This window comes from Watersipora subatra, chromosome 2 (genome assembly GCF_963576615.1).
Source record: "Watersipora subatra chromosome 2, tzWatSuba1.1, whole genome shotgun sequence".
NCBI classification, from domain to species: Eukaryota; Metazoa; Bryozoa; class Gymnolaemata; order Cheilostomatida; family Watersiporidae; genus Watersipora; species Watersipora subatra.
In genome coordinates this window covers 26,355,124-26,381,439 of record NC_088709.1, presented here as the reverse complement: position 1 = coordinate 26,381,439, position 26,316 = coordinate 26,355,124, and the positions used below count along the sequence as shown (strand labels likewise).

Here is a 26,316-nt window from a genome sequence, read left to right as displayed (position 1 = left end):
CACAGGTGGCTGTAATTTTTGCCTTGGTCCCTATTCTAAGCTGCATAATAATATGCTTACTCATGCGCATATTGTACTAAAGCACTGTAGCCAAGGTGAAATTACCCTCAAGCACAATTCGTTGGTCAATTAACACTGTCATTGTGTATGAAAAACAGCAAACATCAAAGTTAAATTCCAACCATTGACCCTTGATCAACTTGATACATCTAATTCTCTGATAGCAGCATATTTAATTGACGAATGGATTGTTACCCAAAAAACGGCAGCATCACTAGCCAATCACTTCCAGCTGTTCAATGACTTGGCGTTATCAGAGATTGAGGTCACACCCCCTGATAAGATTTGATATATGTTTAACGCAGACAGAATCCATATCAGACACTTCACAGCTTTTGGGCACGGCTCTTCATTTTATATATGACAGATAAAGGCAGCGACAGGTAAGGGCAGCATCATGAAATACCTCTTACTTTTAACAATGCTGTATTCTATCCATAGAGAAGACCTCTCTACTATTTTGAAACTGCACAAAATTGAATCGCAACAAAGCTTGGTTTCAAGAAATATCCTTGGCTATCACACATGGCGCGTAATGTTATTTTAGAAAAACGAGGTCTCTGCGGTTAGGCACAATCCTAAACCCAGTTCACTGTCACCATAGAGCGTTAACTTTTTTGTAATGTGTTAAGCTACATGCAGCCATTTTGATTCATGAAACTGAATACACATGGCCGTTCTTACGTAAGAATTCTCTTCATTGCATTCAGCACCAGTCAAGGTTACACAACTAATTCATGTTTTCATTAACATCACGACTATTAAAATTAGAAATGTATTTGCCTGTGAAATTTCCAACTTTTTGACACCAAGCAAAAAATCTTGCGCATGTGATCAATGAGAATGGTTTCGTCTTACCTACGAGCTGTGCAGGAATATAAAAGTTGTATGGAGCTCAGGCCTATGGGTGGTGCTTATCTTGATTGTTATTTAACTAATGAAAAACTACGGTGAAGTGATGTTGGTTTCAATAAGCATCTGTATCATTGATTTCTTTATAACATAGCCTGTAAACAAAATGGCTGACATGGAGATGCAAGATGAATACGGAGCAGAAAGACAACGACACAAGGATGTAAAACAGTCCTTCCCTTCAAGCCTCGTAGAAAGTGGCAGCAGCAGCAACGTTGTTAAAGAATATCCTGTAAGATATGATTTTAATGATTTGTCTGGCACTTTTGATGATCTAGTATTTGCTATAACTGCTGCAATCTGCAAGCCAAAGCAGTTGACACGCTGTAGTTGAACCAAGTCTTTTGATGTTCGCATATCTTAGTAGAAGAATACAAAGTTTCTTTAGAGCGATCACATGGTACAGAACTAAACTCTGAAGTTTAACAATGTTTTGGCTGTTTTCTACCCTATGGCTGTGGAATTCAATTGTTTGCATTCTGAATTACTACGGTAAATATTGGACTCGCTAATATAATGTGGACCAATCAAACGTAAGCTTAAACCATGGCCGAAGCTGCTCACTTGCAAGCTTTGGTTTCCTCAGCTGCTTGTATTAACCAATCTTTTCAACATCAGAAGTTTCAATTGGCTGTTGGGTGATCACCTTTTGTTTACTACCTCTTTTTTACTAAATTTCTACAATGTTTTACTAAATCTTACTTAACACCTAATCATTTAGCAGAAGGCATCAACAAAGCAGACAAAGAAAAGTTTTCAATTAACAGATTGACCTTTAGGCATAGAACAACAACTTACATGTGGCGTGCCTGCCTTTGATGTTCAGCATACCAGCTGATTTTTTGCCTTTTTCACTAAAGACTAACCATGACAAAGAAGTATATTTACTTTTTGTTTTAGATTTGGATCTTGCGATAATTGTGTAAAGTCTAAAGATTTCCATGCACAACTTTTTGAGCAGGCAGTTTGAGATACTGCCTAACAACAAAACGCTCGACATGAATTATTTTCTGTCTTAAAAGTGTTATTATAATCAACAGATACGAGTAAACTAAACTAAAATATTATGGTGGAAACTTTGTAAGGAGATGTATACCAGCTTTGCAGCTTTTCTGTTCTTGTAGGTAAATCTCAATTGTATGCAATTTAACACATAATATAATTTATTACATTCAACTAGTTTACAACTAATTAGCGTACAATCGACTAGTTAACATATAATCGACTAGTTAACATATAATGGACTAGTTAACATATAATGGACTAGTTAACATATAATGGACTAGTTAACATATAATCGACTAGTTAACATATAATCGACTAGTTAACATATAATCAACTAGTTAACATACAATCGATTAGTTAATATATTATTGACTAGTAAACATATAATCAACTAGTTAACATATAATGGACTAGTTAACATATAATGGACTAGTTAACATATAATGGACTAGTTAACATATAATGGACTAGTTAACATATAATGGACTAGTTAACATATAATCGACTAGTTAACATATAATCAACTAGTTAACATACAATCGATTAGTTAATATATTATTGACTAGTAAACATATAATCAACTAGTTAACATATAATCGACTAGTTAACATATAATCGACTAGTTAACATATAATCGACTAGTTCACATATAATTAACTAGTTAACATATAATTAACTTGTTATTATAAAATCAACTAGTTAACATATAATCAACTAGTTAACATATAATCAACTAGTTAACATATAATCAACTAGTTAACATACAATCGATTAGTTGATATATTATTGACTAATAAACATATAATCAACTAGTTAACATATAATTGACTAGTTAACATATAATCGACTAGTTAACATATAATCAACTAGTTAACAAATAATTGACTAGTTAACATATAATCGACTAGTTAACATATAATCGACTAGTTAACATATAATCAACTAGTTAACATACAATCGAGTAGTTGATATATTATTGACTAATAAACATATAATCAACTAGTTAACATATAATTGACTAGTTAACATATAATCGACTAGTTAACATATAATCAACTAGTTAACAAATAATTGACTAGTTAACATATAATCGACTAGTTAACATATAATCGACTAGTTAACATATAATCAACTAGTTAACATATAATCAACTTGTTATTATAAAATCAACTAGTTAACATATAATCAACTAGTTAACATATAATCAACTAGTTAGCATATAATCAACTAGTTAACATACAATCAACTAGTTAACATATAATCAACTAGTTAACATATAATCAACTAGTTAACATACAATCGATTAGTTAACATATAATCGACTAGTTAACATATAATCGATTAATTAAATCTATGGGAACAAGTTAATGCCACACTAAATGAAAGGTAATTGTGAACTTTATGAAAATTGAAATTGAAATTTATGAACTGCTATTTGTTACAAACATATTTTAAAGCCCAATTTGTATCTTCACAATTGTTAAAATAAAAATAGGTCATTTTGTGACTTTCAATCCAATTTCTACTCAACAAAGCATCTTTGAGAAATATTTTTTAGATTCAACTTCTCACAGTTCACCGACAATTTCAGGTCAGACGTTTCACTCATTAACTCGAGTTGGTATTTTCTGGAGCAGCAAAAGTATTTTGACGTTGAGCAGATTTAAGAACAATTCTTAACATTTTTGAAAAATATTTTTTGACAAAATTTTGTTACAAATAATGTTAATATTTCTTAATTATTTTATTCTTTATTATTATTTAAAAATTTTTTTTAAATATATTGAAAATAATGAAAGACAAATATTTTTATATGCTTAAAAATCACAGCACATTAGTTTGCAATTCTAAAATTGTGAGTGACAAGCATGACTATTGCAGCCACCGTATGCTGGGATGGGCAAGGAGATGGTACTGCACTACTCAAACACTCCCGCCTTCAATAGAGCTAGAAAAGTCCTGTTGATGATATTCTGGGGTTCTTGGATTGTTCTTATTGGAGCAGTGGTTGTTTTGACTGTCGCCCATCCAAGGTAAGGGCTATTACTAGCTAGTGCTTGAGGGTTAGTGCGGCAGCAGTCGTTAACACTTTCAAGCCTTATCTTGTATATACAAGCATTTCCTTGACGCTAGACAGTATTAACAACTTTTAATCGACTGTGAAAAAATTTAAAATAGCCTGATTACTTTTTTAATTGAACATCGTTTTGAAGGTCTGCAGAACTCAATGAAAATAGAGCAATATATAGCAAATAGTCTTTTTTCACACTCTTTCAAAGAAGTGATGTTTTAGAGGCAATTGAAGAAACAATGATTACAGTACATCGAGTCTGGTAGAGTATGTCTATTTGTTATGAATAGAAAAGCAAATAGTTTTGGTGTAAAACTCTTGGTGGTGAAGAGAAAGAAGCTTTCTAGTTTTGTATATGTTTAATATTTTATTACATCCATTTGAACCATTTTATTCAGTGTTTCATTAGAAACTATTGTTCTGTCGGCAGCTGTTTCTCATTTCTCGATCGGTAAAGCGTGCCTTCGCATTTTGGTGACATCTAAAGAGCTAATAAGTCAATCAACCTGAAATTGCAGAATTAGGCTTAAAACTTGTTGTGCATAAAGTTGCTTCAATTTCATAATTTTATGTAAATCAGGAGAACAATAAAAGACTACTCGGGTAGTGTTTTATAGTGAGTATACTAGAGCGTAGAATCAGGTAGAAAAACGATTCGCCAAATTATCTCAAGCTTAAAAGTATTTAGTTGGTATTGAGGCTTGCAAATAGTGATGCTCATTCATTAATAAATAGTTACATCAAGCTAATAAAAACTGGTTAGAATATTTTTAAATGTCTAGTATTCGATTTACTATCAGCACTTTTAATTGTGTAAACCAGCGCGAATGACGGCATCATAGTAACGACAGTTTTTAACTAAACAGACAATATGATGATTTTCCAAAATTTTTAGTGCCAACATTTGCTACAGGCTTACAGTTGAAGACTTCTTCTTTTCAACGGTCTATTTCATTAATTTATAAATGGAATATTTGTCAAATTATTCAATATTTCATACGCCTAATTTTATGGAAAACACACTTTAAAACATTCAACCCAAATACCTTATAGCGAGTCTTATTAAAAGTGCAAAGTTTTTAACCCAACCTCCACAAAAACAATGAACTCAAAACCGAATTGAACAATGGACAATGAAAGAAAGTTGTGAGTAATTGAAGTTTAGTTGGAAGGGCTACTAATGACAGGATAGTTGAACGTCATGCCCCAGCAGTCACGTTTCAATTTAAGGAAAACCCATCGAAGTACAGACGCCAATATAACGTACGTAAGCATAAACAAGATAAACATGAAGGGATACGGTTAAGGATACACCGCCATTGAACATTGTACGGTTTTAAACCTTTGCTAGTAAAGATAGAATGTTCGGTCCTTTATCACCTCGGTTAGCCAAATGGTCATGGCTCATTCTATTGATAGCTATTATATATGTGACTCTCTTGAAAAAAAGGTAAGTTAGTCTTATATCTTTGCACTTAAGCCATTCGCTTGCTGCAAGAAAGGAAACTTATCAACTGCTGCCGAGATGTTCCTGTGACGCTCTGCTGTAGGTGCAAGTTGAAGCCTAACATAGAGTGGTGGCAAAAGGCATCCGTCTACCAGGTTTACCCACGCAGTTTTAAGGACTCCGATGGAGACGGTGTTGGTGACATCAACGGTTGGTAAAACTATTACTTCATTGGCTCAGAAACAAGCGAACAAGTGTATTGGATAGGATTGTTAACAACTGCAGCAGTTACATGTAGATCCCTTATCACAGAGATATAAGATAACCTAGTTGACTCAAGCTATCATAAAGTGATGGTAGGCATACAAGATTAGCGAATGGCCGGTTTTTCTACTGAGCTTATCTCCCACGTATCTCTCCGGCATTCTTTGAAGGCATAATAGAACTATCATGAGGAAATTACAGTTAAAGCTTGTGCTCCACATACTTCTCAGATGTCTATTAAAGACCAAAAAGAACTTTAATAAGAAACTTGTCTGAGAGAATTTTTTAGGATGGTAGATTTGGCCACCGACCATGTTTGCAACATGGCAGGTGTATGTTGGGGTACAAAAGTAATTTACGATCAGATTAGGCTGTAACCAATATAAAATGGCAGTAGTATTTGGTCAACTTGTCATTTCTATTAGTGTTGTCTCTATTCCTATAACATGTAATAAATTATAAATGATTTGTCATAAGGGAATGTGATAAACATGTGGCACCACCATAAGATGGGTGTAGAGAGAGATAAGGTTTCGAAATTGTAAGTTTCACTTACTCATAAGCGGTTATTGATCCAATGTACTGGGTTATCAAGATAATTCCTTTTAAAACTAAATTTCTATGTATAACTATTTCAAAGACAATTATCCTTTAAAACTATATAAAAATCTGAAAATAATTTATTATGCTACTTACAAAAACTAGTATTAGTTATTAAACTTCTATATAAGCTTCTCACTAGATTTGCTCAAGTTGATATTATAGTGTGATATATGCGATAGATATAAGCGTCTTCACCCAGCCTGTGTTGACGAGGCATTGTCAAACTCAGAATTCAGTTCACTGATGCAGTTGTGGCAAAAGTGTTTGTTTTCTGCCATGTAGTTGGTTAACTTTAATAGAGGTTGTCAAAAGTCCGAAAGCATCCAGTTCTAGACCAGCGAATGACCAGAAGTGTGTGATATGGTTGTATTGACTCTCATTAGTTCATTAAGATCCTCTGATATCAGTGATGACTTGAGACAAGTTAAAACCAATTCATGGTTGGCTGCTCATAATGAAGGTACAACAGGGTGGTCATATTCGTCTCTCAAATAACAGTGTCATAGGTACACAGAACTCATTAGTGATCATGTCCTAAATATGCCCTAGGATGAGCGCATTTGGGATTATAAAACATAAATGATTACGTGAGCTTCTTAAATGTCCCATCAAGTAACACTAATAAAATTGCTCTAGTTCCCCTAGTAGAATAGCTCTAGTTCCCCTAGTAGAATAGCCCTAATTCTTCAAGTAGAATAGCCCTAGTTCCCCTTGTAGAGTAGCCCTATTCCCCCTAGTAGAATAGCCCTTATTTCCCCTAGTAGGATTGCCCTAGCTCTCCTAGTAGATTAGCCCTAGTCTCCTAGTAGAATAGCCCTGGCTCCCCTAGTAGAATAGCCCTAGTTTCCCTAGTAGGATAACCCCAATTCGCCAAGAAAGTAAATTAGCTTTGGATGTTGACTGAATCTGCTGAAGAGAAGCAAACTATTACATCACTAGTGAGAAAGCGGTTTTATTAGACACAATTTAGCTATTTCTAAATATGTGATAGAAGGAATTTATCTCCAGCATTCAGGTTTACATTCGAGACATCTGAGTAAGTCAGCAAGACTAAGCGTGCTTGTAGGGGGCACCTATTGGGTACATGTAAGGAGTTGTAACTCTAGCAACCCTTCTCATGAAATATGGTAGTTGTTATACCTTGTTAGGTTTGTATGAAATACACTATAACTGTATATAACAATTATATACAATTGTATAACCTTATTCAAGTTAACTGAAAAATAAGCCTACAAGGATAATGATTTTTGCAACTGACAAAAATGGAACTATATTCAACCTGATTGGCTAACACCTCACCAGAGTGTGTACTATATAGTTGAGGCATGTCATACGAAGAGTGAAGCAAGCATTAGCAGGCTTGATGACCCTGGAAAGACACTACAACATTGACACATTGATCTATTCTGAATATAGGAGTCTTGTAACATCAGCCTGTAGTCAACCATGGACAGTACCCTGAGATATGATTTTGTGCTCGCTTAGGATTTCACTATTTTTAATCTACGTTCTCTTTTACTCCATAAAACATTTTCAGTGTAAATGATAAATTCATATTTTTTGACTTAGTTTAATTGAGAGAATTATTATTATTATTGCTCTCACACCTTTAAATCTCCCCTTTTACTTTTTATTAATTTCATAATAACCGAGTCGGATAGTGTCTGTTGACAGTAGACAAGCTCATGCATAGAATTTTGTCAACAAACACTAACCTCAGAGACCTTTAGGAACATTTTAATAATCACTGTTTCCATGATGCGCATGATTCACAAATTTACATCAATCCGCAAGTTAACCGCATTATGGAAACGGCATAAATCCGCAAGCTAAGTGAATTTGCGATTCGCAAAATTTTATCAAATCCAACATGCTTGCAAATAATGGAAACAGCACTTGCGATTGATGTGCGTTAAAATACCGCACCAGCTATTCAATTTTAAACATTTTCAATACTTCTGCCACCCTCTCTCAATCGAGTTTTACGTGTTTGCGTCGCTAACACATGCATCGCTACATGCGCCGCTAATTATTAACTTATAGTGTACAATTCCTTAACCTTTTTTCAACAAGGCACCGGAATCAATTCACATTATGCGAATTTCCATAAAAATTCTTAATTCGCAGGGGGAAACAACTCCAAATCCAAATGATGCGAGTCATTTATACTTTATAATAGTACACTGGAAATGTTTGATCGCATTTGTTCGCAGGCCATTGATAGAGTTATTTTGTGTAAGCCTCAAATCCGTGAAAGCAGCGTGTAGAATATAACTTCAAGCTTATTGATGTGTATATGACCAAATGTTTATCGTGTACCTGGTTCCACAACAGATAAGTTTTTAACATTACTTCATGTGTACCTCTCTTTAGGAAGCCTGACAACACTAGCAGTTCATAGGTACTCTATTTAATGCAGGTAAATGTATTTGTAAAAGAAATCTCACTTGGTGCTTTTGTAATGCAAATCAATTGTTTTGCTGTTGGGCTACAGACACCGATACGACAAGAAATTGTGTTTGTTCATAAAGGTATCAGAGAAAAGTTGGATTATCTCCGAGAACTAAGCATTGATGCAATTTGGTTAAGTCCCTTCTATGAGAGCCCGATGAGAGACTTTGGGTATGACGTGATCAACTACACCTCTGTGGACCCTCTATTTGGCAACATGTCAGACTTGGACAGTCTTATTGATGAAATGCACAAGGAAGTGGATGGCAGAGGTAAGACTGCTTGTGGAACCTCGCTGAAGAAAGTAACGTCTGCCATCATAGTTTTTTAATTCTTACCACTTTCAGGTCCTAATACCTTAGCTGAAACACTAATTTGGGTTTTTAATAGCTGACTTTAGATTTGCAGCTGCTGAAGGTCGTATTGCAATCTTTACTATACTTGGTGCCGTGTTTGTCACTGCCACAGTTTGAGGCTGTTCAAAAAGATTACATCATACAGTATTTGAACTCGCCACATTTAGCTTAGTATTTTAACGCAGTAACATCTACACCAGTCAACAGCTCTAGACATTGCCAAATTAATAATCTCTAAGAGGCTCTCTCTGCTTTATCAGGTTACTTGATCTCTACAGTATCTGCCAGGTTACTACCCTAGTTGATGGTGACAGCAACCTACTGGCGATGAGTTTTCTAGCAATATTTAACTTCATATTAATTCTCTAAAACTATCCAAGCTAGATATTAAATCGATCTGTGTAAGGTTCTATTTAGAAAGTTATCTATCGGTGATGAGTACAATTGTATAAAAAAGTGTAGCATAACTTACCAGTGAGCTTGGGGAAGCCCGTGATTTCATTAATTTTCAATCAGTTAGCTCGCAGGTAGCAGCCCGCATCTCCGCAGGAACCAGGAGTTTTGAAACCAAATATTTTAGCGACCTGGTGGAAGGCACGTAGTGCACATGCATGAAAAGTTTGAATGAAATCGGCCAATGAATGTGGAGATGCATAGCGTTTCCACAGACTAACAGACATACTCGCAATGACAAAGTGAGGTTTATTAATATAAATTGTCATCGATGTAAGGATTCTGAGTTTTGAGAACCACTGGGCTTATAGCAGTGAGCCTGGTTTTTTTCTTTTGAAATTTCGTTTATTTTTAGCACAAATTGCTACACTGCTTTCCTGACAACAATCCATGAAAGAATTGTTCCCAAAAAGGTTCATTATTGATTTCTAATCAGATTTATTAGGAAATAAATAAATTTGGCGGTTTAATATATAAGTTCTCCAAATAAATCATAGCGGATTTATTTGGAAAACGGAAGCACTAAGATTCCCCGCTAAAGCCCTGCAGTGCTGGAAGTAGGCCTTCTTTATTTAAATAAGTCGAGGGTAGTTGGTGGAGCTCCAGTAGTCTGCTCCGATAACGCTTCCCTTATGTGAGAATATTTAGCATCACACAATATTGCTCTTATTATAGTACACTAGGACACTGACATTCAGGTGCGGCGCGACAGATCGACAGATGTAATAACTACCTGCACACTTATTCCATGATGCAGTATGGCAGTCAATCAGGGCAGGTGGTAAAGTTTTGTACTTCTAAGCAAAAAATCCCTTTGAAAGCAATCTTTATTTTTAATCTCCAAGCATCATAAATAGAGTGTTGGTCTCATAAGCGGGATGTCACAAGATCAAAACCCATACAAAACAATCTTTTATCAAGCACTCTAATTACTACCTATATAATTTCTACAGTGGGATGCTTTCAAACAAGTTTGCAAGATCAGAGTTAATATAGTAAATAGATTTGGTATGCATAGACTATGAGATATTACAAACTTTATTCAGATAATTAGCAACATTCTTTCATTGTCTTATTCTGGTACTGTTGCTAATATCCTGAACAAGTGACACCATCAAAAGTGCTCAACAGAACATGATTATGCATTTTTTGAAACAACAAGATGAAAGCATTTGATTTATGAGATCTGTTTTTATATCCTGGTGCGTAATGTTATAGCCTTAGTTCTAGGGTTTTCCTGAACTAGTTTAATGTACTAACTTAACTCGGTAACAAGGTACAGACCACAGCAACACTAGTAAAAATATTGTTGGTTGACTTGGTATCCAAAACTACATCTGGCAAACTTGCGCAAATTTAGTTTTGATCTTGTATTTAATGTTTGTTTTAGAATTGGACTAAATTTTGTGATTCAAACATTTCAAGGATTGGCTTAGAATTGTGACAAATCATTAAATCATAACCATAAATCAGTGAACAGACAAATGGAGTGAGTATATAAAATATGTTATCAAAAGAAATTGGCGTTAGGCTTGGATTAGAGGTTGCGGCATGTAGTCGATAGGCTGAGATTTAGGTCTCAGAAATCATGGGTAGTGCCAGGAAGGCTGCGGTGATTCCCAACTACATAGCTATAAATCAAGAGTGATCCACTTGTTGGCAGATATCTAATGGTTGGCATTACGAAGGTTATAACCATACATTGTATAGGCTCTATAAATAAACCTGTACACGTCAAGGCAATACACACAAGATGGTATTTACATTAACTCTACATTTCTCATTATGACCAGCTGCTTCACCTCAGGTTCTATAGAAGGTTTTTTCCTTAAAGACTCTACATAGACTGAGCTCCCAACGCCTTAGGTTTCCCTTTAGCAGCTGATTCAGATATTGATAATAAAAAAATTCACAATTTAAACAGTGCTATCAGTAATATCTTTTGCCATACCTATGCTTGTTCGAGTGTTGAATCTTTTGATCCTCATGTTGTAACACTAGCAGTTCTATTCAAGAATAAGAAGCCCTGCCAATTATGGCTGCAGTATCTGAAAAAGGTAACAATATAATAACTTTAGATAGCCTTAGATCTGGACTCGCTAAAGTGTTCCTTTTCAAGTTTCATAAATGGCGTAACAAGTCTATTGTTTGAGTAAATCGGCTACTTGAGTTTTAGTTCTTTTAAGTTATATGAAAACTCATAGTTCTGCTGTCATTACTGCTGCCTTTCAGCCTTCACTTAATTTGGTCTTTTGCAACAGAATATCTGCACAGTTCTAGCCCTATTAATATACATCAACGTATTAATACATAAACATTAAACATAGTAATAATATTTCTTAAAAGCATTGATGACCCTACTATGCTTGGTTCTTATACACGTACACATGACCGTACAGATGCAAAAAAGTTGAGGTGCTGTTGCATTGGCTATTCATCGGAAGACACAGGTCATAAACTGTAAAAGCTTTTTTGACAACGCACGATAACAATGCTAAATTGGGTGGCCAAACATGCTTTAGGATTCAGAGGAGCGCCTTACATAAATTTTTCCACATTTCTGGTATGAAAAGTTTTTATGTAAGGTATATATTAGCATGTGCACACTACTTCTTGACTTCTGACAATAAAGAGTTAAAAAATCATTTTTTCCTTGATGATATGACCAGTCACGCATCACGGTTGCAATAAAACAATATTGGTATGTGTACGATAGTCTATACTAAGCTCTGACCTATATAAGAACCAAACACTATGCAAAGCTCTATGTTGAGGCAAGCAAAGATTTCACTTTATATGAGATTGTTTTCATTTGAGCTATTTTGAGTTTTCGAGTTTATCGCTACTATATACTATCATTTGTTATCCTCTCCTACCATATGCTATCATGTGTTATCCTCTCTTACTATATACTATCATGTGTTGTCCTCTCCTACCATATGCTATCATGTGTTATTATTTCCTAACATATGCTATCATGTGTTATCCTCTCCTACTATAAACTAACATGTGTTATTATTTCCTACCATATGCTATCACAGGTTATTCTCTCCCACCATGTGCTATCATGTGTTATTCTCTCCTACTATATACTATTATGTGTTGTCCTCTCCTACCATATTCTATCACAGGTTATTTTCTCCCACCATGTGCTATCATGTGTTATTCTCTCCTACCATATGCTATCATGTGTTGTCCTCTCCTGCGGTATGCTATGATATACGCTGCTTTTTATCACTGGTATGTTGTATGATTGCCTATCATATATACATCTACTATCCTCTGCTATTTGTTAATCATGTACATATACATGTATACTATTTTCTAATGTGTCCAGTTATTATTTTTACTTGCAGACCTAAAGCTAATCATCGATTTTATTCCTAACCACACTAGCAATGAGAGCATCTGGTTTCAACAAAGTGTTGACCGTGTTGAGCCATATACAGAGTACTACATCTGGGAGGATTGCGGGAATGCAACTCATCTTCAGGACCCCAACAATTGGGTGAGCATTCCAGTGTATGACTGAAACTCTATTGGCCTGTTTTTTCTCCAAGTTTAAATACTAAGTGAATGCCCGACGTGGGATCAGTAATAAAAAGTTTTGCACAGACAATTGGAATATTTATATGTACAAGATTTACCGTTCTAACTTTTAAATAAAAATGTTCTGTTTATTTTTGTATACTTTGTTTATTTCTGTGTAATTCATACCGTACCGGCTGCTATGCCTACTACAGAACTATACTGATTGCAATGGTCTTGTTGGCCATGTAAGTTTAAGCATTTTTCTCCACATTTGGCATGACTGGGTCTTCTGGTATGGCTTCACGCATAACGCTAGCTGCAGTGTTAAGCATGAAAGATTGACAGGTGTAATAAATATGTGCTTAATTAATTCTATAGAATAGCCAATTGGACATCGTAGTGTGTTGGAATAATGCTTATCTACAGAACTGGATGTTCTGAGTTCAAATACAGTGCACAGCAGATTTTTAATTTTTAAAATTTTATCACCATGAATGAATGGTAGACAGACAAAATTTAGGTTTAGATATATTAATTGTCTTTTGGTAGCATTGGCATTTGACTGTTTTCTGAAATGTGGGTTATCTCCACAGGTAAAAAATTTAAACCTGTAACTGTTGTGTTTGTGCTCAGGTAAACTGAGTGCAAGCACAACTGCTACAGATCTACAGCTGTGCTTGTGATGTAGATCTGCAGATCTATAGATCTACAGGTCTATAGATCTACAGAACTATAGATCTACATCTATAGATCTACAGATCTACAAACCTAGATCTACAAACCTATAAATTCAAATCTACAGATCTATTGATATAGATCTATAGATCTGTAGATCTATAGGTCTACAGATCTATAGATCTATAGATCTACATCTATAGATCTGTGGACTCACTGATCTACAGATCTACAGATATAGATCTGCATCTGTATATCTGCATCTATAGATCTACAGATCTATAGATCTGAGTAAACAGCTTGATGAATGCCAGTCAATGCTCGTCAGCTATAAATGTCTAGCCTCCTGCTTTGAGATTAGCTTCTTTAAACTGATAAATAATCAACAAATCATGCATTTCTTAGGGCCTAAAAATTTATAGTAAATATTGTATTAGGTATAAAGAAAACGGGAGTTTTTCTATTTTTGCTCAAAGATTTTACATTCAAAATTATAAAACAGGTTGTACTATAAGAACGGATCTGCTGTTTGCCACGATGTCTCCTCTAAACAAATATTCAGTATTTATATGTAAATTTATAATATTTATAAAGCAAGCTAAAATAGGCAAACAGGTTTTGCTGTACAGTGTAACTAAAGTAATTTTGGTGACAAAGTGACTGTAGTTATGTTAGCCATTGTTATTTCACACATAACCAACAATAAGAAACACTTGAATTCAGTTACATTTAATTACTGCCAATCAGTTCCACTTAAACTGTTTCAGAAAAGGAAAGTTTAAGGACTTTGGTAAGATACAAGTGCATCATATAGCAATAAAAAAGAACATTAGCAGCATTGAAGTTTGAAAATTTTGTGAGTATATTGTAATGTTATAGGCCTTATAAGGCCAAGAGAAAGCAACTCCATCATCTCTGGTTGTATGCAGACTTTCATTAGACCAGCTTTAGCACTTGGGATATAATTGGATTTTCCAGTTATGGCAGCTACAGTTACAAACGTCTCATATTGTATGCAGAGCCATTGTAATTTAGGCGACAGAAGATTTTGAGATAAAAATTATACACATGAGCTGTGTTAAATTTGCTTCTCATCGTTCATAAACACGGTTTTATTTGAGATTAAGTAAATCAGTAGCTATTCGTCTGGTTGTGCAGTAATACTTACGTGCAAGTCTTGTGCAGGATTATCCTTTTAATCTAGTTCGCTTCCAGTTGTCGGCATTGCAAAACATGCGATTTGAAGTTGTTGTTTCGTTGCTCTCGCAACCGGATAACACTAAATGGTGTATTTAACTTTAGAGTGTAAAACAAATAATAGAAAGAAGCCTAAGTAAGACTGGATTATGCTTTAGAAAAAAAATTCATAACGGTCAGGCTTTTGAATAGTTCAGCCAATCAGCTGTGGGATTACTTTTAATCATTCAACCAATCACATGTGGAGTTAATTTGCATCGTTCAACCAATCAGAAGTGTAAGTAAAATCTATCTAATTCGACAATGTTGAGAATGGTTCTTAATCAGAGGTCATTTTTAAGATGCTTGTGAAGAAAATGTGAGCTGGATGACATTAAAAGTTTAAAAGCAACTTTTTTAAATCAAACAAATCAATAGAACTACTAAAAATCTATAATAATTGACTGATCAAAATTTTTATTTGTAAAAATGTAATGAGAATAATAAATATTGTAAAAAATCAATCATAAAATTAATAAGAAAAATCTAAAATGTCCTAAAAGAAGAATGGATGGCAAACTTACATATCAAAATTTTTAAAGTGAAGTTTTTAATATAACAGACAATCTTGTATGACTATTATTAAATACATACTAGGGCCATAGAATTATTTAAAAGGCATATTAGAAAGGATCGTTAGTTACACATAAGATTAAAACACTCAAAAGTACCTTCTACGGAAGTTAGATCTATTTTAGTTGCAACCATAGTTTAGTAGGCTAACATTAGTGATCATATATTGAGCAGCAATCAGCCCTGGGTACTCCGGCTTGGACTTACCACTCTACACGGCAACAGTGTTACTTCCATCAGTACCAGGACTCCATGCCTGACCTCAACTACAGAAACAATCTAGTCAAGGAAGAGATTGACGTAAGATCCATAGACATATTACTCAATTTGCAATGTTTGTAAGAAGCATTGCGCAAACATGTATGTACAATCACGGCTACTATGTGTCTATGTGTAAAATATTGTCTGAGCTTTATCGTATGATCAGTGAGACGCTGTAAAGCCGGCTATTTAAGTATTTCCTGCCAAGACTTTACCTCAACCCATGATCCATCAAAAAATTGTGAGAATTAACTGCTATACAAACTTATCATTCTGAGTGTTTTGGCTTCATAGTCTTTGAATTCTATCAGACCGTTATATGCAAAAATCTGAGTCTTGAGATTGTGCTTCCTCTTATTTTCAGGAAAGATAACTCTAAAAATTTATTTGCATTATTTGCTTTTTTCGAAGCCTATTACAGGCTTTGTTTTCTCAGCTGTATTTTTTACTATATCTAGTATGACAGTAAACAGCAGACTGCGGCTCACTGCACCTGAGCATTTGTCTTAGGTTTTCCAGCGCAAGAACAGTTTCTCAGGTGTCCGAGCGTTCACTCCAGGTGTCACTGCATCTGAGTAATTGCCCAGGCGTTTTGGCGCTTGATTGTCGGTGGTGGGTCTTACTGCATTTGAGTGCTTATTCCAGGTGTGCCTACACCTGAGCGAGTGTCCTAGGAGTTCTTGAACTTGTGTATTTGCTCCAGGTATCTCCGCATTTGAATACTTGCCTCTGATGCCCCTGCACTTGAGTAGTTGTCTAAGGTGTCACTGCATCTGAGGGCTTGTGCCGGGTCTCACAGTATATGAATACTTATCTCAAGTGTTGCTAAACCTTTTCCCTGTTAAACTTGAAGGCTGTACTAAGATTTTGGCTAGATAAGAATGTGGATGGAATAAGAATAGATGCCATATCTAAACTATACGAAGACTACAACTTGAGAGATGAACCTGCTGGTGATGAATCTGCTGACCCGGTATATACATCCACTATTCATAGTCGCATAAAAATATATATTATATCAAAATGTTATAACTTAATTTAATTGTCATATAGTAGTCACTAAATATAATAGTAGTACACAGCACGTACAGTAAATCATCGAATTTTGGTCACCCTAATATACGAATGGAACAAACTACAATGCATCCTTCTAAAAAATGTTTTCTTCGCCCTACGAGGAGTTTGTCGCATGCAGCAAATGTTAGAATACATTAACTTGGTTGAGCTTTAATTGTAGTACAACAGGATACTATATGATACAATGTTAAATTATGTAATAAACTATAATATAATGTAGTCTAATTACTGGTAATATTTAAAAACTTGATTGGGGTAAACCTTATTTAATAAGAATTTTTTACAGATACATAACCACCAAAAAGAAACCTTGAATGAGAAAAAAGATAAAAGTGTTTGGAATCAAATATAATGTAACACAATATAATATAAATATAATATGGTATGATAAAAATAAAATATAGCTATAATTATAAAATATAAATAGATATATAAAATATAAATAAAATAAATATAAATAAAAAACTAAAATACAATGTAATATAACACAATTACAATTACAATATGATATAATATATATTCAAATGTAAAATAGTATAATTGCATGCTGAGACTCATGCTTTTACTCTGGTTTTTGCTACTTGGGTAAATGAATGTTGCACACATGAATATCTTATAAACTTAGTTTTAGCTTCATGTTATTACTACAGAATGACTATTACGGTGGGTACCTCAATCACACCTACACAAAAAACCTACCAGAGATCATGGACATGATCAACAGATGGCGAGGAATTCTAGATGAGTACAGTACTAACACTGACTCAGGACCTGCAAGGTAACAATATCAATAGGGACTAGACTTAGCTGAGCCAATAATACTAACAACAATAATAATAGTAATAGTAATAATGATAATAATATTAATGAACATTGGACTGTATGGAAGAGGTTGTGACAGGAGACTGTTGAAGCCTTAAAAATCTATACCTCCTTAATCTAGTTCATGTTGAAATTACAAATTACAGCTGGTGATAAATGATAAATTATACTAAGTGACTTCATATTTCTACACAAGGTTAATATTACAGTGCTGCGAGAAGTTACGAGACTACCCACTATTTCATGCCTTTGTTCATCTTGGCACTATTGCTGGAGTCTTGTTAATCTATTCAATTACCACACACTATACATTATTAAATGCGGGAATCTCTCCTTAATCTAGCAAAATATAGCAAAAACCTGTCCGTCTAATTTTATATTGAAATTAGATAGAATTAGTGTCATCACTTTATATCTGCGATAGATTTGTTTTTGTGTAATTGTGAATTGAATTGTGTTTGTCATAAATTAGTGCTACGAGAAGTGTTGTATTGAGCATTTCATTGGCCTTTCATTTCGCGTGATAACATCATGTGTCAAAACAATAACCACATCGAGTTGTGTACATCCTCGAAATAAAGAGATTCCAACCCATGACCGTTTTTTTAACTGTTCATTTTTTAATCGTTTAAGAACTTGTAATCACATTTCCACATATTTTGCACCTACAACACAACAGAGTAAGACATGGTGAGTCTTTTGATACCAAATAACTGTAATGTGAATTTTGTTGCAAGTCAACCTTTAACACACTCCCGATGGCCCTTTTTAAGGCCACCAATTATCACAAGAGTTGTTAAAATTAACCTGGTCTGAAGGTCAAAAGGTCAAAAGGTCTGAAGGTCACAAGGTCACAAGGTCACAACGTCACAAGCAATGCTTTACTCATGCACCAGACTCCATATTTCCTCACACGAACTGCACTCTGTTTAATGTCTGCTATTCTTAAACAGGTTCAACATATTCTAAGTTCGCGACTACAAAACATCGTCAATACATTATCTCCTTTTTGCTATAAAATTGTACCACAACGAACTAGTCTTACAAAGAAATTTTTTGCTGCTTCGTAGAACTGAAAGGTAAACTCTCTTTTTGATATTTGTCACAATCCAGAATTCTGAGTGTTTGAAACAATTTTTAGGCCAAGAGTGATGGTTGCGGAAGCATCTGGAAGTCCAACGCAGCTAAAGATGTATTACGGGCGAACTAAAGATGGTGGAGCAAACTTTCCTTTCAACTTTGGTTTAACTCGCATCAATGAGTCATGTGATGGCCTCTGCATTGCAGGTCTGGTGGACACCTGGATGGATGCGAAACCTGAAGAAGCACCAGCTAACTGGGTGGTTAGTTTTTTTTATTTATTCTTGTATGAATAGCTCCGAGTTTGTCATAAATATACTTAACTGTAATATAATAAATATTTTATAATAATATGTATAATAAATATATATGTAATATGTATAATATATATAATTTTAGATAACAAATATATATTATTTATTATATATTTATTATATATATTATTAATATTTATATTGGTACAATGGCAGTTAAGTGTGTTGTTAGGAGATCATCAGGTAATTGTGCATAACTATACGTACAATTATTTTGCAATGCTGCTGGGCGGTGAATTGGTGCAGCTGGTGGAGCATAGGTCTACCAGCTGCAAGTTACAAGTTTGAATGTCACACATTGCAATCTTTTTCCTAACTTCAAACAATGACTTTGGACAGATGGATAGAGGAAAGCAGCTCTTGTTATAGTAAATGTTGTTGAATACGTATAAATTGTAGGTTTTTAAATACAAAACATTTCATTAAACGATGTACTTTAATATGATATTGTCAGTGAAACCACGACAACTCTAATATGTCATTTACGAAGATTACTTTGGTTAAAATATTTTTTTATTGTTTGATTGGCGATAAATTGAAATTACTCATAGCTTATATTATTTACCATTTGTCAAATTTGGTAATTTTTAATTTTTTTTGGTTGTCTGTTCTTTAAGTATAGTTATACACATACAAACACAACTAGTACTTTTAAAAAAGCACTCTTTGAGCTCCTAAAATCAATAAAATCAATAAAATTTAATATATTTATAATTTATATAACTCTACGTAACTTATCCGTAGTACTACATGTGTAGTTTTGACTATCAAACCATCCTTGTTTAAATCTTTGGAAAAGGATTTGCTCTATCTCATCTATTTTGCAGTGAAGAACCATGAGATAATTTGTTGTTTAAATCTTTGGAAAAGGATTTGCTATATCTCATCTATTTTGCAGTGAAGAACCATGAGATAATTTGTGTGCTCCAATCTGGACTGTCTGTTACAGCTGGGCAACCACGATAAGTCTCGTATCACAAGCAGGGTCGGTGAGGAGAAGCTAGATGCGCTGACTATGTTGTTGCTGACTCTTCCAGGTGTCTCCACCACTTACTATGGAGATGAAATTGGGATGCTTAACATAAACATATCAGACAGGCCGTCCCAGGACCCAGTAGGGTGGAGTGATAAGGTAATAATATATACTGAGTCAGTGAGCCTAATGGTTACTCTCAAAGCTATTGCCTATTGTCATTAGTGTCACTAGTACTAGTGACACTAGTGTCACTAGTACTAGTGACACTAGTGTCACTAGTGACACTAGTGACACTAGTGTCACTAGTGACACTAGTGACACTAGTGTCACTAGTACTAGTGACACTAGTGACACTAGTGACACTAGTGACACTAGTGTCACTAGTACTAGTGACACTAGTGACACTAGTGTCACTAGTGTCACTAGTGTCACTAGTGTCACTAGTGACACTAGTGACACTAGTGACACTAGTGACACTAGTGACACTAGTGTCTGTTTATTACTAGTTCTAATAATTAAAATCACAATTTTGTGACCTTTATATTTCTACCACATGTGCTAATGTTGAAAAATCTATTTTTGTCTCTTGTATCTATTGAATCTAGAAATGTATTTCTGAATTAGTGGACCATACATAAACAATTAGTAAAAGTGACCACTATTTAGCTACTGTACATGACTTTTGTGTACTGATATAGTTTCTTTTTAGTGTATGATAAATAGCAACTATATCAAATTTAAATTCATTAATTTGCAATAAAATAATATTAGTTAGCTTGAAAATTTTGAATTCACTTGTAATGTTTCTACTATCCTTAGGTTTTGAGATTATACACCTCTGATGTATAATAATTTATTCCTATGCGACTCTCGACTCTAGTGAGATATCATTAGCGCTGGACTTGCTTATCTATGTTCCTCTTTTCCTCGGACATAGTTGTTTGAACTCATATCTATTTTTGTTAAATGTTGGAGTTGTTGGTCTTCCTCCCAATTCTCCTGTCTGTTGATTAGCAATGGTAGTTGTTTGAATTTATATCAGCATATCAGATGTGGGAGTTGTTTGTACCTGTTTTTGTATTTCTCAGACAAGAGTTGTTTGAACTTGTCTGGTTTCTTTTAGATTCAGGAGTTGTTTGTACTTATTCCTTTATTCTCATGTGTAGGAATTGTTTATACTCACCGTTACATTAGGTGTTATTATGAATGTATTTTACTGTTTGACACTTTTATTCTCATTCATAATAGCGAGTGATGCTCTGCCAATCTGTCATGAGCATTTTAAGCTTTCCAACAAAATAATATAATAGAAAAAGCACAAACCAGTTATATAACAAGCATGAAAAACATAAGAAAGTGTTAGCAGTGCACAAATATCATTAATCATCTTACAGTTCTAATTCCGGTAATAAATATATTGCATCATCACTCACTCACTCAAAGATTCCTATATGTTATGGGTTGAGAATTGCTATGGATTAAATCTAAAGCAACTAAATTTTGTCAATTCCATCGAAAGTCACTTTGCTACTAACCAGGTTGACTATTTCTGCAGAGCCTTAGCAGAGACCCTGAAAGATCACCCATGCAGTGGTATGATAATTCAAGTTCTTGCTATGGATTCACTTCTGACTGTCAAGCAGCCTGGTTACCACCTCACCCCGATGCTGAAGAAACCAATGTACAGGTACTAAAGTTAGATGTCTGAAGCTGAGTTTTCATGACAAAATTTCTGTTAAAATAGTTTCTCTGAATCAAATACCAAAGAAACAGGCAAAAATCTTTTATGGAAACCAAGCTATCACATTATTCTAATAGACTAAAAATTATGATCTTAGCAAAGATTTTAGGATTTTCTATGTTAAATTTTCTTTAGATTTTTATTGAAACTTTATGCTGATTTTTAAGTTAGTTGTTTCATCTGTTTGCACATCAGTTTAGTGTTTGACAGAAAAAAACCTAAGGCTACTATTACAGTGTCAGGGTTACACTTAAAGCAGTTTTCATACATTTCAAGTTGAAATTTAAAAATGGCAACATTTCACAGATACCAAACTAGTTTGATAGAGGAACCTCAAAGTTGATCACCTTGAAAACATGTACTAAATTATATTATTAATCTTACCTTTACTTTGGTTGCAAAATTATGACAAAAGGAAAGGTTTTGTGAAATTGTTTGTGTTGTTCGCTACACGCAGGTTGAAAGAGATGATCCCTTGTCTCATCTGAGTGTTTACAAAAACTTGAGTCGACTGAGAAGAGAAGAGACCTTTTCTTATGGTGATTGGACAACTCTCAAAGTCTCAGCCAATCTTTACTCATATTTACGTTCTTTTAATGGACTGACTTCGTAAGTTCTCTGCTCTGACAGATATTTGTGTGAGAACCACCATAATTGTCGCATGTTTATGATAGGAATTAGGAATTAAGATTTACTTGGTGTTTTTCAACACTTTTGCCTCACTCACACATCATTGGTTATTTATGTCGGCACTCAGTCTAATTTTTACATTTTGAAAAGTTACCTGAAATTTGGCGAGACATGAGAAGTTGTCAGGTGCAGAGAGCAAGTATGGGCAAGTAAGTAACAATTAATGCAGGTGGCAGCATGTTCAGCTGGTAAGACAAATGTTGTGAGTTCGCATCCCATACAATGCAATTTTTTTCTCAGCCTGCAATTGTGGCTTCGGATAGACACAGCCCTTATTATAGTAAAGATTATTTTGTAACTGATAAAAAATGGAAATTTGTTCAATTTGATTGGCTAATACATCGCCAGAGTGGGTAGTATACGTATACATGTATATAGTGAAGGCATGTCAAATGAAGAATGAGGCAAGCACTAGCAGGCTTGATAACCCTGGAAAGACACTACAATATTGACACATTGATATATTCTGAATTTGGGTGTCTTGTAACATCAGCCTGTAGTCAACCACAGACAGTACCCTGAGATATGATTTTGTGCTCGCTTAGGATTTCACTATTTTTAATCTACGTTCTCCTCTACTCCGTAAATTATTGTCAGTGTAAATGATAAATTCATCCTAGTTTGAGAGGATCATTATCCTTATTTTTATTAAACCTCCCCTCGTATTTTTATTACTTTAACCAGTTGCTAAACAGTTGACCATCAGTTTGTGCCATCAGTGTTCACTGTTAGCTCTACAATAGCAATGTAAGGTAATAGCAGCGTAAGGTTGCTATTGTAGAACTTACATTACATATTGTAAGTATTGTAACTTACGTTACGTATTGTCAGTTCTACAATAGCAATGTAAGTAGCGTAACGTTCATAGCCACTGGGTCAATGGAAGTATAGCTACACCACTGGCTGCTTTAGTATACCAGTTAGTATGGTAAATGTCAGACACATGTATGATTACAGATACAGTCAAACATGGATAACTCGAACTTCACGAGACCGAGCAAAAGTGTTCGAATTATCAGAGCATTCAAGTTATCAGAGCACTGTCACAAGTCCATGTATTTACTTATTTATTAGTAGATACATGTACATATGCAAACTATAATATAAATCAAAAGCACAAATGGCTTGTTTCAAATTAAATGCTTCTAATGTAAAGTTTAAAACGTTTTTATCAAGAAGTATAGAGATTTTTCTATCACTTGAGATTGGTTTGTTGTTTGAGGTGATGTTATTGCCAGGACGTTTTTTTAGATTGACATTGGCAAAACTTGATCGTTGTTGAAATGCTCAAAAGAAAAGACATCTTTTTCTTTTGAGCGTTTTACCCACGATCAATTTTGCCGATTTTTCTTGAAGTTTATGCAACTTCAAGAAAAAGTCACCAAAGAAAAATCCCTTACTTTACCTGGGATTATACCCTTATACCTGGCAACACTCCGAGGCAGTTCAATTAAAAGTTTTACGAGGTTTAACGGTACATTGTATATCACTCACGCTTTTTGAATGGATACTTATTGAATGTACACACGTATTCTGTGTTTAGGTCAAACGATGAATAGTTTTTTTTAGCTAAGACGACGTATACGTTTAATAAAAACAATTTTAAGACGTTTTAAACATTCAACATTCCGACGTTGATTCAACACGGAATCAACGTCGGAAAACTATTCGTCACGGGCTAGCCGGGTCACGCACTCAAGGATTTTCGCCACGCACATACAAAACAACATGCTGTTTTTGTTTTGTATGTGCGTGGCGAAAATCCTTGCGCCCGTGACCCGGCAAGCCCGTGCTATTAATCGTATAGCAGTATACAATTGTAAATCAAATTGGACCAAACCTTTAGAAAAGTCGTTGACAAAATTATTTTGCCGATGGTAATAACAACGCTTATGAATTACGAAAAGATGAGGTTTACCTTTATGGCTTTGAATAAAGTGATTTTCTAAAGCAATAACAACCGTTTCGGTAGCCGTTGGGCAAAAAAACAGTTCGAATTAACAGTGTTGAATTCGAGTTATCTATAGCAATTTATCATTACCTGGGAACGGACCAAAGAAACCGTTCGAATTAACCATGTTTTCGAGCTATCCGTGGCCGAGTTATCCATGTTTGACTGTATTTGTTAGATAAGAACAAGCCTTTGGCTCAGTTAAGTTTCTCTTTTCTGTCCTCTACATTTTTTCTCTTCAAGTTGAACTTTGAGTATTCATTACTTTTTTATTTCAATTTGGACCTTCTTATTCTGTAACTTTGAGACTTGATAACTACTCCATCAGTAAACTTTGAGAATCTCTGGTTAGTTTTACAGTTTTCTATTAATTTTTTTGTCTCCCAAAAGTTTGTCAGCTGTAAGAATCAGAACACATCCTGATAAGAGCTAGTTTAAAATTTTAAGTTATACAGCAAAAATAATTTATATGAAATATAATATTTCAAATTTTTTTCAAGAGCTGTACAATTTGAAAACTAGGCCACCTTCAAGCAGTGCTATGACAGCTATGCTAAATATTTGAACTGTTGAAGGTATCTGGTGGTTGTGAACATGGGAGATACGGCTTTGGTAGATGAAGACTTTAGTGAGGCCGTTTCCAAGACGTCTGCAACTGTAGCTGCCATAACTGGAAAATCCAGCTATATCCCAGGTGCTAAAGCCGATCTAATGAAAGTCAGTTTACAACCAGGAGATGGAGTTGTTTTCTCTTGGCCGTATATTGCTCAATAACATTACAATATGCTCAATATGTTCAAGCTGTAATGTTGCTAATATTCTTTTTTGACCGCTATATGATACATTTACGAATATGCCGTCTCAGAATCCATAATTTTTTTTCTGAATTGATTTTAACTGAACTGTTTGCCATAGTTATATACTGTAGTAATTTTAACCATTGTTTGCTAACTGTACAGCAAAACCTGTTTCTTTTCTCAGCTTGCTTTATAAATATTTGCATGTCATTGAATATTTTGTTGTTTCTCATTTATCAATTGACTTAATTGGAAATTAATCCAAAGACAACTCGAGTTGAATAGCTGAACACTAAACAGGTTCCCTTCTTATGTAAATCAGATCCACCATAACAGTAACTGCCTTTTGGTAATAGCTGTAGATTACTACATAGCTTTACAGAGAAGTATAAGGGCAAATACTGAGTGCAGCAAATTAGCTCTGCCAAAGTGTATACCGTAAGTCTTCATGCTCAAGCCGCGCGGCTTGTGCTCAAAAACAGATGACACACACAAAAAAAATCCTCCAACAAGCCGCGTACGCCCATAGACCGCGGCTAATGACTGAGGTTTTGTCGCCCTTGAACCCTTTTGGGAGCGAGAGTGTTAAGACGGGTTTCGCTATACTCCCGTCCTTTTGAATAAGAAACTAGGCTACATCAGTACACGTGAAAAGACTTCCTTTACTTTCAAGTTCGATTTAAAATTCCTAAACCCTTGCATCAATAACTTATTTGCCATGTCTCAGCTAGATTTTTATTGCACTGTTAGAGGGCTTCACGCTTATGGAAAGATGCAGGTCAATAATGAAAAGGTGTTAATTACCTATGACTGTGGTGAGTTAAACATGAGCGATAAATTCTTCTTTATTCTAAAGTATTCCATAAACATGACCTTGAAAATAAACGAGTAGGTCGCCAAAACCCCCGTACATAAAAGTGTATCATGACTGCGATTCTTTGGTTATAATGCGGAACTGAGCAGAGACCGC

At 34.6% G+C, this 26,316-nt stretch overlaps 1 protein-coding gene across 2 annotated transcripts; it reads left to right on the top strand.

Moving 5' to 3' along the window:
- Positions 1-389: 389 nt before the first annotated feature.
- Positions 390-25,561, top strand: LOC137387124 (maltase A2-like). Of its 2 annotated transcripts, XM_068073433.1 has the most exons (14): positions 390-443; positions 1,067-1,204; positions 3,859-4,010; positions 5,599-5,705; positions 8,894-9,085; positions 12,979-13,130; positions 15,812-15,937; positions 16,752-16,871; positions 17,626-17,753; positions 18,939-19,140; positions 20,141-20,323; positions 21,723-21,854; positions 22,366-22,517; positions 25,125-25,561. In XM_068073433.1, exons 2-14 carry the CDS (start codon positions 1,079-1,081, stop codon positions 25,321-25,323), a joined length of 1,971 nt encoding a protein of 656 aa, XP_067929534.1. In that variant the 5' UTR covers positions 390-443; positions 1,067-1,078; the 3' UTR covers positions 25,324-25,561. The 2 variants fall into 2 exon arrangements, with proteins under 2 accessions (XP_067929534.1, XP_067929535.1); XM_068073434.1 differs by lacking the exons at positions 390-443; positions 1,067-1,204; positions 3,859-4,010 and adding an exon at positions 5,343-5,498.
- Positions 25,562-26,316: the final 755 nt, after the last annotated feature.

Coding starts and splice junctions, on each gene's coding strand:
- LOC137387124 (XM_068073433.1), top strand. CDS start 1,079: ATGGCTGACATGGAGATGCAAGATGAATACGGAGCAGAAAGACAACGA. Junction 1,205..3,858: donor ACGTTGTTAAAGAATATCCT/GTAAGATATGAT, acceptor TGACTATTGCAG/CCACCGTATGCTGGGATGGG. Junction 9,086..12,978: donor CAAGGAAGTGGATGGCAGAG/GTAAGACTGCTT, acceptor TTTTACTTGCAG/ACCTAAAGCTAATCATCGAT.